This window comes from Trichosurus vulpecula, chromosome 6, assembly GCF_011100635.1.
Source record: "Trichosurus vulpecula isolate mTriVul1 chromosome 6, mTriVul1.pri, whole genome shotgun sequence".
NCBI lineage: Eukaryota > Metazoa > Chordata > Mammalia > Diprotodontia > Phalangeridae > Trichosurus > Trichosurus vulpecula.
This window is the reverse complement of record NC_050578.1, coordinates 177846998-177862739: the sequence shown is the minus strand read 5'-3', so window position 1 is coordinate 177862739 and position 15742 is coordinate 177846998. Positions and strand designations below refer to the sequence as shown.

General features: G+C 35.9%; 1 protein-coding gene across 3 annotated transcripts in view; it reads left to right on the top strand.

Moving 5' to 3' along the window:
• The window catches only part of PCDH7 (protocadherin 7), a 493083-nt gene that overhangs the window by 207113 nt on the left and 270228 nt on the right, over positions 1-15742 (top strand). For 2 of the 3 annotated variants that reach the window (XM_036763341.1, XM_036763343.1), the window contains exon 2: positions 11618-11834. In XM_036763341.1, the coding sequence (XP_036619236.1) occupies positions 11618-11834 (217 nt within the window). The remainder of the gene's footprint in view (positions 1-11617; positions 11835-15742) is intronic. The other variant, XM_036763342.1, reaches the window with a different exon arrangement.

Below are 15742 nucleotides of genomic sequence, written 5' to 3'. Positions count from 1 at the left end.
TAAAAATCTCTAATATTTGTGACTTAATTGGGGATATTGTTTGCCTAAAGAAATAGAAGTCCTGACCACACTTTTAGGATGTAGAAGTTTCTATAATATTTGGTACAGTAAATTTCCTTTCTGAAATTTATTTCTTTGTTATACCCTGCTACATATATAGTAAAAAACTCTTGGAACTATACTTTTCAGATTCTAAAAGTCTCTTGCACAGTCAGGTATCACAGGCAAAGGATTACTTACATATCAAGATTCTGTGGTGCATGTATTAAACAGTACTGTACCATATGTATTTTGATTTAAGGCAAAAAGGGAAGTTAAGCATTTTATGTCCTCTTTCCTTAATAAATGTTTTCATCAAATCTCTGATTTGTTCCTCCTGCCTCTTCAATGCTTTTATTTATAGTACAATAAATATTTATTAAAGACTTACTACTTTGTGCAAAACTTGCTGCAAGCACTGAACTATATCTACCAAATTCACAAAAAGAAAGAAAACTTTTAACATTTGCCTTAGGCTTGAAATGGACTTTGAGTAGAAGTTGGAGATTTCTAAAATTATTAAAAATAGGATTTCATTGTGTTTAGGATTCTTAAAGAGTTATTTTGGCTTCCTACTTGCAAAAAGGTAATTATTTATTGAACTACCACTGGGCTTGGTGGAGAATATTTTCAGATTAGTGGAGTGCTTGGCTCATTACTTTACGCAATTCAAACAAAAGGTTTCTCTTTTAAAAGAAAAATAAAGGGCCAATTACGACACTACCAGGTCTTACTCCATGAATCCTCTAAACAAGATACTGTGTTAAGCACTTTATGACTGAAAAAGAGAATCATTCTAAACCTGTTTAATGGATATGACTAAGTGAATGGCAAAAAGTTTTTCAGACCATTCAGAAAAGAGATAGGATCGACACAGCTGTATGTGTTTCAGATAAGGAGATGATTTATGAAGAAACTGTTGAAGCTAAAAGGGGAGGCAGGCATTTGAAGTTCCCAATAAAGTTGTCTGTGAGACACAGAGCAGCATTCAATAAGGAAAGAGATTTAACCTGCAGTTCTTTCCGATATATAGCATCCCTTGGGCCTCATCCTTGAGTAAATAAAATCCCCATAAAGCCATTGTCACTGGCTCATAGAAATGGACTGTGAAAAGAAAGCACCCCCACTCTCCTACAAATGCTGTTTTCTCTCCTTTATTGTAAATAATGTCTAATATGATGTTCCTGAATTGTGAATCTTACTCTTCTCAAAGGAGAAAACAAAACAAAACAAAAATGTCCTATATTCTGTTACTTTAAAAGTTGGGGAGATTTAGCTGACTCAGATTTGGAGACAAACAGGATCTATAAGGTATACCTGAGTATTTGAAATGATAATTGTTCATTTTAATCCTTGATATTAACTAGACAACTAGCTTATAATTGAGAATGGAAAAGTGGGAACATTAGTGTCAAAAACTCCATGTGTACTAAAGATTCATCTCTGTGCTTGCATTACCTTGTCATTTAACCAACTTAACTTTCAACTTAAAAAAATCATGAAAACTATATGATCTGGATAACTGCTTCAAATCTCTACCAAACGTTGTCCATGTGGATTTCATCTCTTACTGCATATCTTGGATGAAAGGGGGTCAGAGAAGGGCTTCTTTTCCCATGTCCTTTCCAGAAGCTACTATACTGCAGCCTTCTAGGTAGGTTGCTTTTGGGGTGAGATACAAAGGTTGCTATCTCTTTTTAAAAGTGTTTTCTCTTGGATGCCACTCATTATCAGTGGAAATAGTGTGGCTTTATTTTTTTAAATGACCCGCATGCTTAGGGCATTTTACTTTCACAATCAGCTTTTACTGCTCAGAGGAAACATACATATCATGGATTTTATTTGATTTGCAAACTTCATTGGCTATGCTGCTTTAGTAGATAGAGATACCTCTTAAGGATCTGGAGTTATGAAATATAGTGCCTTTCTTTGTTTTCAATTTCCCTGCCAGGTACATTAAATGCATTATCTTATTTCATAGTCTGATAGTTATTTCTTAATACACAAGAGGACAAAAGTATCCCTTTTTGGAAAAAAAAAAGAATCCTTTATTTTGCCTGTAATAGAAATGACCAAAAACCATTATAATTTAAAGATGGAACAATAACTGAGTCACAAATCTAACTTTGGTTAGGTCTGAAGGATAGGTATTTCTTATATTCTGGCACATGTAGTTAATTACTTTTATGCCTGCCCAAGTATTTCTAAGAGTAATGCCATAATATGGGGATTTTAGGGGGCAGCTGTACAATGAGAAATAAGAAAGCAGACAATCCAAGTTGTGCTGTTCCCCTTGAGATACAAAAAGAGTAAGGAAAGGAGCTGTTAAGCTTTTTACATATTCTATGGAAGATTTGGGGGGAAAATAGAAAAGAGTTGCCTAGAATAAGTCAGTATGAAAGGGATAATTATAGATCATCCGAAGTATCAAAGCAATAGCATAATAATTAATTGCTACTGTCATTTCAGGGGGAAATGTCCTTGAATGATAGAGAAATACTTATATGTCATAGTCTGACTTATCACACAAATACAGTGTTTTATGATTATGGTCAGTTAGATGATTTTACCCTATGGTGGTTAAATTGAGACCTTAGGGAATAATATATATATATATATATATATATATATATATATATATATATATATATATATATATATATACACACACACACACACACACACACACACACACACCTATATGTATATATATGTATATATACACACCTATATGTATATATATATATATATATATATATATATACACGTACATATTCATATATATGGAGAGAGAATCTAATTATCCTATTACTAATTACTTCAGGAAGTCAAAGGAAATAAAAGGACCATCATATGCCAAAACATTCATATAAACATACTCTTTGTGGTTACAAGAAATGTAAACAAAGTGGGTGCCCATCAATGGGGGAAATGTTTTGGGGAGAAACTCTCTGGTATATGAATATAGAATGTTATTATTCAGTAAGAGAAGACAAATATGAGCAAGAGAAACTTGAGAAGGTTTACATGAACTTATATAGAAAGAAATAAAGGGCAATGTACATGACTATAATAATGAAAATGAAAAGTTGACTAAAATCCCCTTGAATCCTAAGTAACTATGTAAACGATGTTAGTCCTAGAGAAAGATCATGAGTCATGATAGTGAGACATAGTTCCCTTTTCATGATAAAGAGGGAAGATTGGGGCAGAATGTTGTTTTCACCTTAAGATGGGGTTATTTGACCAGGTGTTTTTGTTTAATTGTATATCTTTGTTGCAAAGGGGGACTTAATTAGAAGGGTAGGGATAGAAGGCTTATGTGAAGGAAAAACATATTGAGTAAATCCCTGATATAAAGAGGTAACTTACTGGAATTCTTTATTCATTAAGACCAAAAAATCAATTAATTGACAACCCTAGTCTATCTCTAGACCTCATCACTAATTGTCTGTTGGACATTTCAAACACAGTGTCCCATAGACAGCTCAAATTTAACATATCTAAAGCAGAACTCATTACCTTCTCTCAACCCACCCTTCTTCCAAATTTCAAATTTTAAATGCCACCTGGGGACCAATGGATACCACTTTGACCCGCCCCCCCCCCCCACTCGGTCTACTTCTTTGGCTCCTTATTTCCTCTATAAGCAAATACAAAATCCTCTGTTTAGCATTTAAAGCCGTTTACAGTGAGCCTCCTTCCAGTCTTCCTTTTCTTGATTTCCCTCTATGCACAATACAATCTAACTATACCGGTGTACATGTTTCTTACACATGACATTACACTTCCTGATTCTATCCATGCCTTTGTGTTGGCTGCCCTCCCTGCCTGTCTGTAATGTTCTCCCTCCTCATCTCCACTTGCTAGCTTTCCTGGGATCCTTCTAGACTCTGCTCAAACACCACCTTCCACAGAAGGCCTTGCTAGGTGATCCCCTTCCTCCCACTGAGCGCTTTCCCTCTGAGATGACTTTCTGTTTTCACCCTTTACTAACATAATCACTTCCGTGCTGTTTCCTGCATTAGAAGGTGAGGTTGTTGAAAGCAGGAAATATGTTTTTGCCTTTCTTTGTATCTTTAGGGCTCAGCACATTTTTGTTGTTTAGTTTTGTCCAACTCTTCGTGACCTTTTTTGGGGTTTTCTTGGCAGAGATACTAGAGTGGTTTGCCATTTCCTTCTCCAGCTCTTTTTAGAGATGAGGAAACTGAGGCAAACAGCTTTAAATGATTTGCCCCGGGTCATACAGCTAGTAAGTGTCTGAGGCCAGATTTGGTCTCAGAAAGATGAATCTTCCTGACTCCAGGCCTAGAACTCTATTCACTGTGCCTCTTAGTGTAGTCATCACTTAATAAATGCCTGCTGACTAACTGAATGAATGTAATTTTTTAAAGAAACTAATTCAAGGCAAGTATCATTAAATTTAAGTAAATTAACATGGAAGGGACTGTAACATAAATAGAAGACTAGCCTTAGAGTCAGGAATATTGGGTTAAAATCCTACCACTGACACATTGGTTGTGTGACACTGTATAAATGTCGTTCCTTCTCTGGTCTGTATTAGTACAGAGAGTTTCCTCGCTTGTAGATCCCAGTACAGATAAGATCATAAGGCAGGGTGGAAAAAGTATATTTATAATATGGTGTAAACTTTGGAAATTAAAATCCAAACTGGGTCTCACAACTGCATGATGATTTACTGTACTATTTACTGAAGCTTCATGAATCACTGAACCACCATAAATTTTTGAAAAACACTCCTAAAATATAATGGAAAGTAGTTATATAGCTTTGGCCTGAGGAATAATACCTCTTATAGTATATATCTTTGAGGGAGCTTAAGGTTCTTTTTCTAAACTATCTCATTAATTCTCAGAGTATCTCTGTTAGCAAGGGGTAGATATTACTATCTCCATTTTACAGATGAGGAGCCTAAGGCACTGAACTAAGAGGTCAACAGGCATATACAAGGTCACATAGAAAGTCTATGTGGTTGCTTAGAATAGAATTTTCCTTTTTTGTTGTTTCGACATCATTCTTATCAAAAAATCTCATATTGAGTGGGTTTAGTCTATCTTATCTCTCTTTTTTTGTCACCTCGAATTTCATTCTTTTCTTTGTGTAACAGCCCACTTAACCTCCTTTCACCTCCTCTTATTCCCCTTTCACCTCCAGGATGGGTTCCCTTCAATTATTTGTTCTCCCTGCAGTATCTTTAACCTCTTCTTGTGCCTTATTCCTTCCCACAAACACACATGAGTCTTCCAAGCCTTGAAGAAAAAAAATATTTGTTTGGTTATGCTATTCCTTCTAGCTATCATCCTATTCCTCTCCTTCCATAAATAGACAGTGGTCAAAATGTGGAATGGGACAGGACTCTATGGGACTGTATTTATTTCTTGGTATTGACATTCCTACTTCTCTTGTTTTATGGCTCCTACTTTTTATGGGTACATAAAGATGATGCTATTGTTCATGACCCTTTCCTCTGTGGTTTCTTCCTGGAAATTGTTGGCCACTTCCTCCATTTTTTAAATGTATTATCTCTTGTTTTTAAGGATATGAACTGACATTTTGAAAAATCTAGTATTTTTTTTTATTTCCTTCAAAGTTAAATTTTAAAATTTTAGTTAGGGGGGCAGAGCCAAGATGGAGGCTGGAAAGCAGGGACTAGCATGACCTCCCTGCCGGGTCCCTCCAAAAACCTATAAAAATGGCTCTGAACCAATTCTAGAACTGCAGAACCCACAAAACAGCAGAGGGAAGCAGGGCTCCAGCCCAGGACAGCCTGGATGGTCTCTGGGTGAGGTCTATCCCACACGGAGCTGGGAGCTGGGAGCCAAGCAGAGCAGAGCCCAGCGTGAGCAGTGCAGACCAAACAGACCAGGAGCCGGGTAGAATGGGCCCTACCACCCTGAATCAGTGAGCTGCAGCAGTTACGAGACTTCTCAACCCACAAACACCAAAGACTGCTGAGAAGGTTAGTTAGAAAAGCTGTGGGAGTGGAAGGAGTTCGCGGTTCGGCTTCCAGCCCCGGGGGCAGCGGAGGTGGGGCAGCTACAGCTGTTGCTGCTTCCCGTTCCAGACGCACCTGGTGGGAGGAATTAAGTGGCGGATCACAGCAGGAATGCACAGCCTGCTGAAGATTTAAGCCCAGTTCGGGTTGGGGGTTCTTGGGGAAGGAGCAGTGCTGGTGTGGTAGAGCTGGCACCGCCCCCCCCCCCCCAAACGTGGAACATAGAACTCTGTAGTCTACAAGCAGTCATACCCCACTGAAAAACTCAAAGGTCAAGTTAGTTGGCTGGGAATATGGCCAGGCAGCGAAAACGCACCGAGATTCAGTCCGAGACTTTGCATTCTTTCTTTGGTGACAAAGAAGACCAAAACATATAGACAGAAGAAATTAATAAAGTCAAAGAGCCTACAACAGAAAACTCCAAGAAAAACATGAACTGGTCCCAGGCCATGGAAGAGCTCAAAAAGGATTTGGAAAAGCAAGTTAGAGAAGTAGAGGAAAAATTGGGAAGAGAAATGAGAAGGATGCAAGAAAACCATGAAAAACAAGTCAATGAGTTGCTAAAGGAGACCCAAAAACATACTGAAAAATACACTGAAGAAAACAACACCTTAAAAAACAGACTAACTCAAATGGCAAAAGAGCTCCAAAAAGCCAATGAGGAGAAGAATGCCTTGAAAGGCAGAATTAGCCAAATGGAAAAAGAGGTCCAAAAGACCACTGAAGAAAATACTACTTTAAAAATTAGATTGGAGCAAGTGGAAGCTAGTGACTTGATGAGAAATCAAGATATTATAAAACAGAACCAAAAGAATGAAAAAATGGAAGACAATGTCAAATATCTCATTGGAAAAACCACTGACCTGGAAAATAGATCCGGGAGAGATAATTTAAAAATCATTGGACTACCTGAAAGCCATGATCAAAAAAAGAGCCTAGATATCATCTTTTAAAAAATTATCAAGGAGAACTGCCCTGATATTCTAGAGCCACAGGGCAAAATAGAAATTGAAAGAATCCATCGATCGCCTCCTCAAATAGATCCCCAAAAGAAATCTCCCAGGAATATTGTTGCCAAATTCCAGAGCTCCCAGATCAAGGAGAAAATACTGCAAGCAGCCAGAAAGAAACAATTTGAGTATTGTGGAAACCCAATCAGAATAACCCAAGATCTGGCAGCCTCTACATTAAGAGATCGAAGGGCTTGGAATACGATATTCCAGAGGTCAATGGAGCTAGGATTAAAACCAAGAATCACCTACCCAGCAAAACTGAGTATCATGCTCCAAGGCAAAATATGGATTTTCAATAAAATAGAGGACTTTCAAGCTTTCTCAGTGAAAAGACCAGAACTGAATAGAAAATTTGACTTTCAAGCACAAGAATCAAGAGAATCATGAAAAGGTAATCAAGAAAAAGAACAAGAAAAAGAAATTGCAAGGAACTTACTGAAGGTGAACTGTTTTGTTTACATTCCTACATGGAAAGATGATGTGTATGATTCATGAGACCTCAGTGTTAGGGTAGCTGAAGGGAATATGCATACATATATGTTTATGTATATATATGGGTGAATGTGTATGTATGTATATATCTATGTGTATGTGTGTGTGTGTGTATATATATATATATATATATATATATATATATATATAGAGAGAGAGAGAGAGAGAGAGAGAGAGAGAGAGAGAGAGAGAGAGAGAGAGAGCGCAGACACAGGGCACAGGGTGAGTTGAAGATGAAGGGAAGATATCTAAAAGAAATAAGGGATGAGAGAGGAACATACTGAGAGAGGGAGATAAGGAGAGATAGAATGGGGTGGATTATCTCGCATAAAGGAGGCAAGAGCAAGCAGTTCTGTGGGAGGAGGGGAGAGGGCAGGTGAGGGGGGAATGAGTGAACATTGCTCTCATCAGATTTGTCCTAAGGAGGGAATACCATACATACCCAATGGGGAATCTTACCCCACAGGAAAGAAGAGGGAAGAAGATAAAAATAAATGGGGGGGATGATGGAGGGGAGGGCTGATGGGGGTGGAGGTAATCAAAAACAAACTCTTTCGAAAGGGGACAGGGTCACGGGAGAAAATTCAATAAAGGGTGATGGGTTGGGAAGGAGCAAAATATAGTTAGTCTTTCACAACATGAGTATTGTGAAAGGGTTATACATAATGATACACATGTGGCCTATGTTGAATTGCTTGACTTCTTAGGGAGGGTGGGTGGGAAGCGAAGAGGGGAGAGAATTTGGAACTCAAAGTTTTAAAAACAGATCTTCAAAAACAAACAAAAATGTTTTTGCATGCAACTAGAAAATAAGATACACAGATAATGGGGTGTATAAATTTATCTTGCCCTACAAGAAAGTAAGGGAAAAGGAGATGGGAGGGGAGTGGGGTGACAGAGGGGAGCGCTGACTGGGGAACAGGGCAACCAGAATATACGCCATCTTGGAGTGGGTGGGAGGGTAGAAATGGGGAGAAAATTTGTAATTCAAACTCTTGTGAAAATCAATGCTGAAAACTAAATATGTTAAATAAATTTTAAAAAAATAAAATAAAATAAAAATAAAATAAAATTAAATTAACCAAAAAAAAGTAAAAGCATACTTAGGTAAAATAAAAGTGTAATTGAATATGTGTTTGCAAATAGGAATACTGCTTTAAAAAATCAATATTCTGTATTCTAGTATGAACATACCAAGTGGTCTGTTTCTACCACTGGCACCACCATTCATGTGTGTATTGAAGTTTAGTTTTATCTAATAACTATTCTTCTTCCCTCATTTCCCAAACTTAGTAATTTAGCAAAACCTGTTGATTCGATCTCCACAACCTCTGATATGTATTTCTTTAATTTCCGTTATCACTAACCAAATATAGACCCTAATTCACACTTCTATGGACTATTGTCCCCTAATATTTTTACTTTCTTTCCTTTCCAGTCTTTCCTTTAAACTACAAAAATAATTATTTTAGTGCCTGGATTAGGTTGTATCACCCAAAAGTCTTCAGTCACATTCTGTTATCCACCGAATAAAGTTCGAGTTCTTTTGACTTGCATTCAAGGCCGTCCACAATCTGGCACCACCCTACTTTTTAATCTATAAATATGTAATAGGGTCATAGGAGTGAGGTAGGGTAGATGGTACAGTAAAGTAACATGCTCGATGTCAGGAAGATCTGAGTTAAATTTTACCTCAGACCCTAATTAGCTATGTGATCATGGGCAAAGAACTTAACCCTCTGTCATTTTCGTCATCTGTAAAATAATAGGGTGGACCTCTATTGTTCCGTCCAGCTCAGAATCTGTGATCCGATCATAGGTTGATAGTTCTCATGCTGTTCCTGTCATTTGCTCTACCCTCTAGTCAAACTAAAGTATTTTGTCTTTCTCTCGGTCTCTGTCTTTCTCTGTCTGTCTGTCTGTCTGTCTCTCCTTGTTCTCTTTTCCACCTCTGTGCCTTTATTTTCCTTTGTTCTCTTCACCAATGAAATCTCTAACCATTCTTTTAACTTAACTAAAATTCCCTTTCTTATGAAGCTTTCCTGCAATCTCCTAATCAGTAATTATTCTCCCACCCTTCAATTTCACAAAGTACTTTCACTTCTCTAACATATTTTACCTGCATTATAGTTATGTGTGTAAATGCCAGGGCCTTCTACTCTAAGTTCCATAAAGGTAGGGGCTCTGTTTAATGTAGAGTTTACATTTTGCCTAATGCCTTGAATAGTGTATAATCATTTATCGAATAGAAAACAATCCTAAAAAATTTGTAATCCCTAATAATGTCTTCAGAAAAAAACTATTAAATAACTGTGAACACTTTCCATTAATAAATGTTGCCCTTTACTGTGTAAGCCCCCAATCTGTGAAAACCATCTGTAACATAAAGCTACAATTGTATCTATTTATATTGCAAAATGAATTCTCTAATTGTCCTATGGACTATTCTCCTATGTGTGTTTTGTTGTGTGTGTGTTTGTGTTTTTTGAAAGATTTCTTCATTTGTATCGAACGTTTTTTCCTGAATTAGGGACAAGAGAATCTTTCAGAAAATTATTTGGAAGATGTTAAATATAAAGATGCTAGTTAATAAATAAGATGATAAATATAAATTGATTTTAAAAATATATTCTATGTCTCCTTCTATGACCCTTGTTCTTCTGCCTTAAAACCAATAGCTCTGCCTACTGTCCTTAATTTCTCTTCCATGAAACTCAAACTAAGAATGTAAGTTTTATATGCAGAGGATTATGCTAGGCAATATTAAGTTCATTTACTTTTTTACTTTTTCTATATTAATTTATTTTCTTTTTACTTCAAGATGTTCTTGCAGTTTTATATTGTACTGTTAATAACTATTTTGGGATTTATACATCCAAATTCCAGATTCATTGAATTATATCATTATCTATCCTGTATCTGTGCATGGTAATCTCACAAGAGACTCAGTCAAGTGTTTCACTAAAACCTTGGAAATTTTAACTGCAGTACTCCCAACCCCGCCACATACCTCACGGCCATTAGCTAGGTTATAAGCTACTTAAGGGCAGATGCTATATTACTTTTTATCTTTGCATCTCATAACAAGTACTTATTAAATGTTTATTGAATTGGATATCAATTGCCTCCAATACTCCAATGGATCTATCATCTCATTAATGTGGCTAATCATTCCAGTGGCATAGGTTGTAAATCTGAACATCCTGTGTAACAGTTGTATGTTTTCCTGTGTAAATCCCCTAGATTTCCCCACTCAACGTTGTAGGGGCCTTCTGTCAACATTAGTGTCTGGATTCTAGTGTAGTGTTTGGACTGGCCACTGAATATCCTCACTCATACTCTATTACAAGCTTATCTTTCCATCTTTTAAAATCCAGGGTCAAAATTATATGCACACAGTTATATATTTGAGTAAATATCAGTCTATGATGGTCAGTATTCTATCCATTGTCATAGAATTGCTGTCAGTTGTACTTTTAGTAAAGCCTTGATAGTTGGTGAGATATAAACACAGACAACAATGGACAAATTTTTTATGTCAGAAGTGTTTAAAAAATTAACATGTTTTATAATGCAATAATTTTATTCCCACTAGCTTCCATTAGACCGTGAGCTCTTTGAAAGCAGCGACCATTTTATTTGTTTTGTTTTTACCATTCTCCGTATCCTCAGTGCTTAGTAGAGTGCCTACCACGTAATGGACACCTAATAAATGCATGTTGACTTAACTTGTTGACTTCCAAAATCACAGGCATTAATTTTTATAGACAATTTATATGTTTTAGTTGTATCAGAAGTGACAGCTTCTAAAATTATCAAGTATGAATTTGTTCTTGTATCAGTCAAGATTTTTGTCTAATATGCTGTTGCATAGCACTTTTTTCTGAAAGAAACTATGCATACATTTCAAAAGATAACACCCAATTAATGAAATATCTTAAAATATTTACTATTTTTATTAGTAAGTTGTGGGCATAACTGTACTTAATTCTTGTTTTAAAGTCAATTATTTCAAAACCTTCACATTTAGTGACATTCAGAATCTCTTCTCTTGCAGCCATTTCGTAGAGTGACGTTTTCTGTTGTGAGTCAGCCTCAGGACCCACATCAGGGGTCATTGCAGAGTTGCTATGACAGCGGGCTGGAGGAGTCAGAAACACCAAGCAGTAAGAGTTCATCAGGGCCAAGACTGGGTGCCCTTCCACTCCCAGAGGACAACTATGAGAGGACTACGCCGGATGGCAGTGTTGGTGAGGCAGAGCATATGGAAAATGGTAGGGACAAACACAACATTCACACACATAATCACGCTAGAGAGCCATAATAAGTAGATTTGTGGAAAGGTCAGTCTAAAACTAAAATAAAATAGCTTAAACTAAAACTATTTTATTTTAAAATGATAAGGTTTGCTAAAAAGCAGGAATACCAAATAAGGGATCATAATTCAACAAATAAAATCAACTGAAATTGTTCCATTATCTTAAAACTATTCCTCTGAAACAGTAAATTTGCTTATAAAAATGTCAGTGAAGCAGCTAATATGGAGGAAACAATCCAGGCACAATTCTTTGTAACAGAAACTGATAAAGGCCTCATGTACTTGTTTTCTTCTATTCATTTTTGTCATGCAACTATTTCTTCAATTGCAAATGTCCAGTCTTACTGAAAGAAAATGGCAATAAAAACACCTTGCTCAACTCTCATTTTTCCCAGGGACTAAGAAACATGTTTTCAAAAATTATATTTGGCTTCAAATAGGTGCTACAAGAATAAGAGAAGAACAAAGTTTTAGTATATTATGACAATCCTATTAGAGTTTGCCACTTTAATGATATACTCTAATTCATATAGGAATGAAACACCTTTTTTTTTCTCATATTGTTGTGAGGTGTTGGATTCATATTCTTTTTCATTAGAAAAAGAATAGTAAATATTTAGTGACAGTTTCTTTTAGGGCCTAGAATGAAAAAAAAAACAAATCATTTAGAAATTTATAACATTTAAAAAATTCTTCAGGACACATAATAGATTTATTTTCAGGCCATAAGTGTTACTATTAGTAGTGTATGCCCAAAACAATAGGTTTTTGTTAGTCTGTGGAATGCTGAAGTTTTGATTATCTTTGTAATGATTACAAATGTATGTATATACATATATACATATATGTATATAGGCAGAAACGTGCGTTTACATGTAGGAGGAAAGAAAATTTCACATAATTTTCATGATAATACAAAATCACAAGTTGTCTTTAGATGAGTTCAGTAATTGGCTTAATACTTAGTGATCGTCCTTCCCTATCTTATCCCCAAATTGAAATAATACTGTCCTTTAAAAAGTATACTGTTTTCTGTAGCCAAAATATGCAAATTAACAATTACATTAGAAATAAAAAAACTGATATATTTTTTATATAGTAACTTTGAAATTGGGCATTATAGTACAGAATGGAATAACTGACCAAGAGTGAAATTATTATTAGAGTTAATTTCATTAAATAATAATTTTGACATTTACCATTATTGTTTGGCTGAGTAAGTCTGATCTTGGATCTAATGATTGATGGTCCATGTTGTTTAATTATTCAGGGTTCAAATTGGCATTTTGCCTTATGGCTACGAAGGCATGCTTATCTGTGTGTATGATAGTGTGTATTTATACGGGCAGAAGGAGTTTGTTATGTTGTTGCTTTTAAGTCGAAGAGCGCTTTGGAGCCACACTTGATAGATTTTAAGAAGTTTTAATTTTAAATTGAAATATGGGTGACTTGTGTAGTTAAGATACATGTTGGCAATCATTTGGCCAGTGATGTTTCCTCTGGAAAATTGTATCACATATATAGCATATTTGGAGGAAGGCAGTATTTATATACACTTTATGAGTCTGAAATGAATTTTTAATCCTCACCAATAGCTTTCATTGAACATAAAGATTTTCTTGAGAAATCTGTAAATGGGAAAACATTTATGTTTCTTCGAAAACTTTTTGTTTCATTAGTAGACAGATTTAGCCACTTGATTTATAATCTAAATCATCTTCAACTTTGACATTTTTTAGTTCATATATGAATATTCAATTTCTAAAAAAAGAAGAAAGATAAAAATGATTCATCAAAACATAACTATGTGCCACATGTATGTTATGTTTCAGGAAATATGTCATAGAATAAGTAACAGGTGAGACCATCATTAGGGAAAACAATTTGAAATGCTTCCCAGGGAACAACACTCTCAACAGTTTATTAAAAAAACAAAAAGCCACAATCACTTTATTTTGAGCCGTGACAAAGATGGGGGCTTTCATTATGAAAGTGATCCTTCTGGCCTTCGGATTTTGCTGTTGCTTTTGAAATTCTGGATTTATATAGTGGCTTGTCATCTGCTTTGCAGAAATTCATTTTAGAAATGTTCTGTAGGTAATGACAGAAGGAGAAGTGATGCACTTCAGTTTCTCTAAATGGAGCAGTTGACATTTGAGGGAGAGTTTTGTTAGGTCCAAGTTTTCAGATTACTTGTCTAGCTGTAAAGTACATTGAATTGCTGGAATTCTGGTAATTTCATCTTCCATATTAATGGATCATCCTGACATAAATAGAATTGGAATTGAAACCTGTCAAGTATTCATTTGTCATATTTAATTGGAATCCAGGTAATCTGGAGTGTCTTGCTTGGTTAGGTTTTAATCAGGATTTGTATTGAATTTCCATTTGGATTTTCCATGAAAAGACCATTTTGGATGCTGTCCTTGTTCCTAATTGGTATTACTTAAAATATTTACCATTTCATTCCAACCTGCGTGAAACAATGCAGTTATACCTAATTGCTTTGGCTTTATTTTCATTTTAAAGTTTGAAAAGATATTTTACATCACAGTAACATAAAGCCTTCACAATATTATGATGCATACTATGCATAAACTGGGGCAATTAATGAAAGCAAGTTATTATAATGGCACAGTATGGCTAAAGAAAGTACCTGAAATCTTAGAAAGTTGAAGGGACTGAGCAATGAAGCACAGCTTAATCATAAATCAGAGGTTTTCCTTTGCATCTTCTCATTTAGCAGAATCCAAGGAGGTGCAGAAATTAGACCATTAGGTTGTCTTCTTTTAAAGTAAACAATATATCATGTGGGTATTAAAAGCAGAATAATAAATTAATTCAATAAGCATTGCTAGGTGCTAGGGATCCAAAGGCAAAGCAGTTCCTGCCTTCAAAGAGATTACATTGGAATGTTCTTGTATTCCATTTATCTTTGGTGGTAGAGGATGAGAAGAGGAATACAACATGATTGCTTATAACCTGAATATGAACATGTAATATTAGGAGATACATGATTTGACAAGACTAGGTAAAACAGATCTCAGCTAAAAAAAAAGCAGAAAATCCCAGTGCATGTATTCATAATGAAGGTTAGTTGACTTTGAACAGGGAAGGTATCACACTAAATGACTAAATCGCCTATTAGTTTAGTAAAGTGTTTAGCATCCTTCTTCCTTCCTGCTTAAGTCCTTCTCCATTGGTATCACATTTTTGAAGGCTTGCACTCTTCCCTCCTACCTTTCATCACGGTCTGCCCCTTGCCTTAGACATGCACACAACTAAAACTCACTGCTATGCTTCATGCTGGTGTTCGCACCCTGGTTGGTGACTAATATTATGTTGCATTTGAGAAGGTTTGCAGTGGGAGTCAGAATACCTGGGGCCCAGTCATATGCTATTTGATACTAAAGAAATAACCCTCCACCTGAACTTTGGTTTCTTTATATGATGAGGCGTTTGATCTCTAAGATTATTTCTAGCCCCTATATTCTGTGCTCTCCACTGAATTGATATTTGCCCTTGTTGTATTGCTTCTCTGTATCTTCCATGGTGACAGTTAGACTGATGAATTAATGTGGCTAGTCTAAAGAAAACTCGAGGTCCTCTTCTGTTCCCTAATAGCATCTATGCAGATGATAAATTTAAGCTCAATTAATGATGGAAAATTCTGTCCAGGATGGAGGGGAGGTCAGCACACAGACAGAGAATATATTAGGGCAGATTGCGTCTTGAGGACCTCCACTAAATTATATTGCATAAACAATGCCCTGCACATAGATTAAGTGCTAGGGCAGTGTAGGTCAAAATATTGCCTGTGCTTTTAAACACCTTTCAAATACCTTTTAAATATTGGTTCCCCTC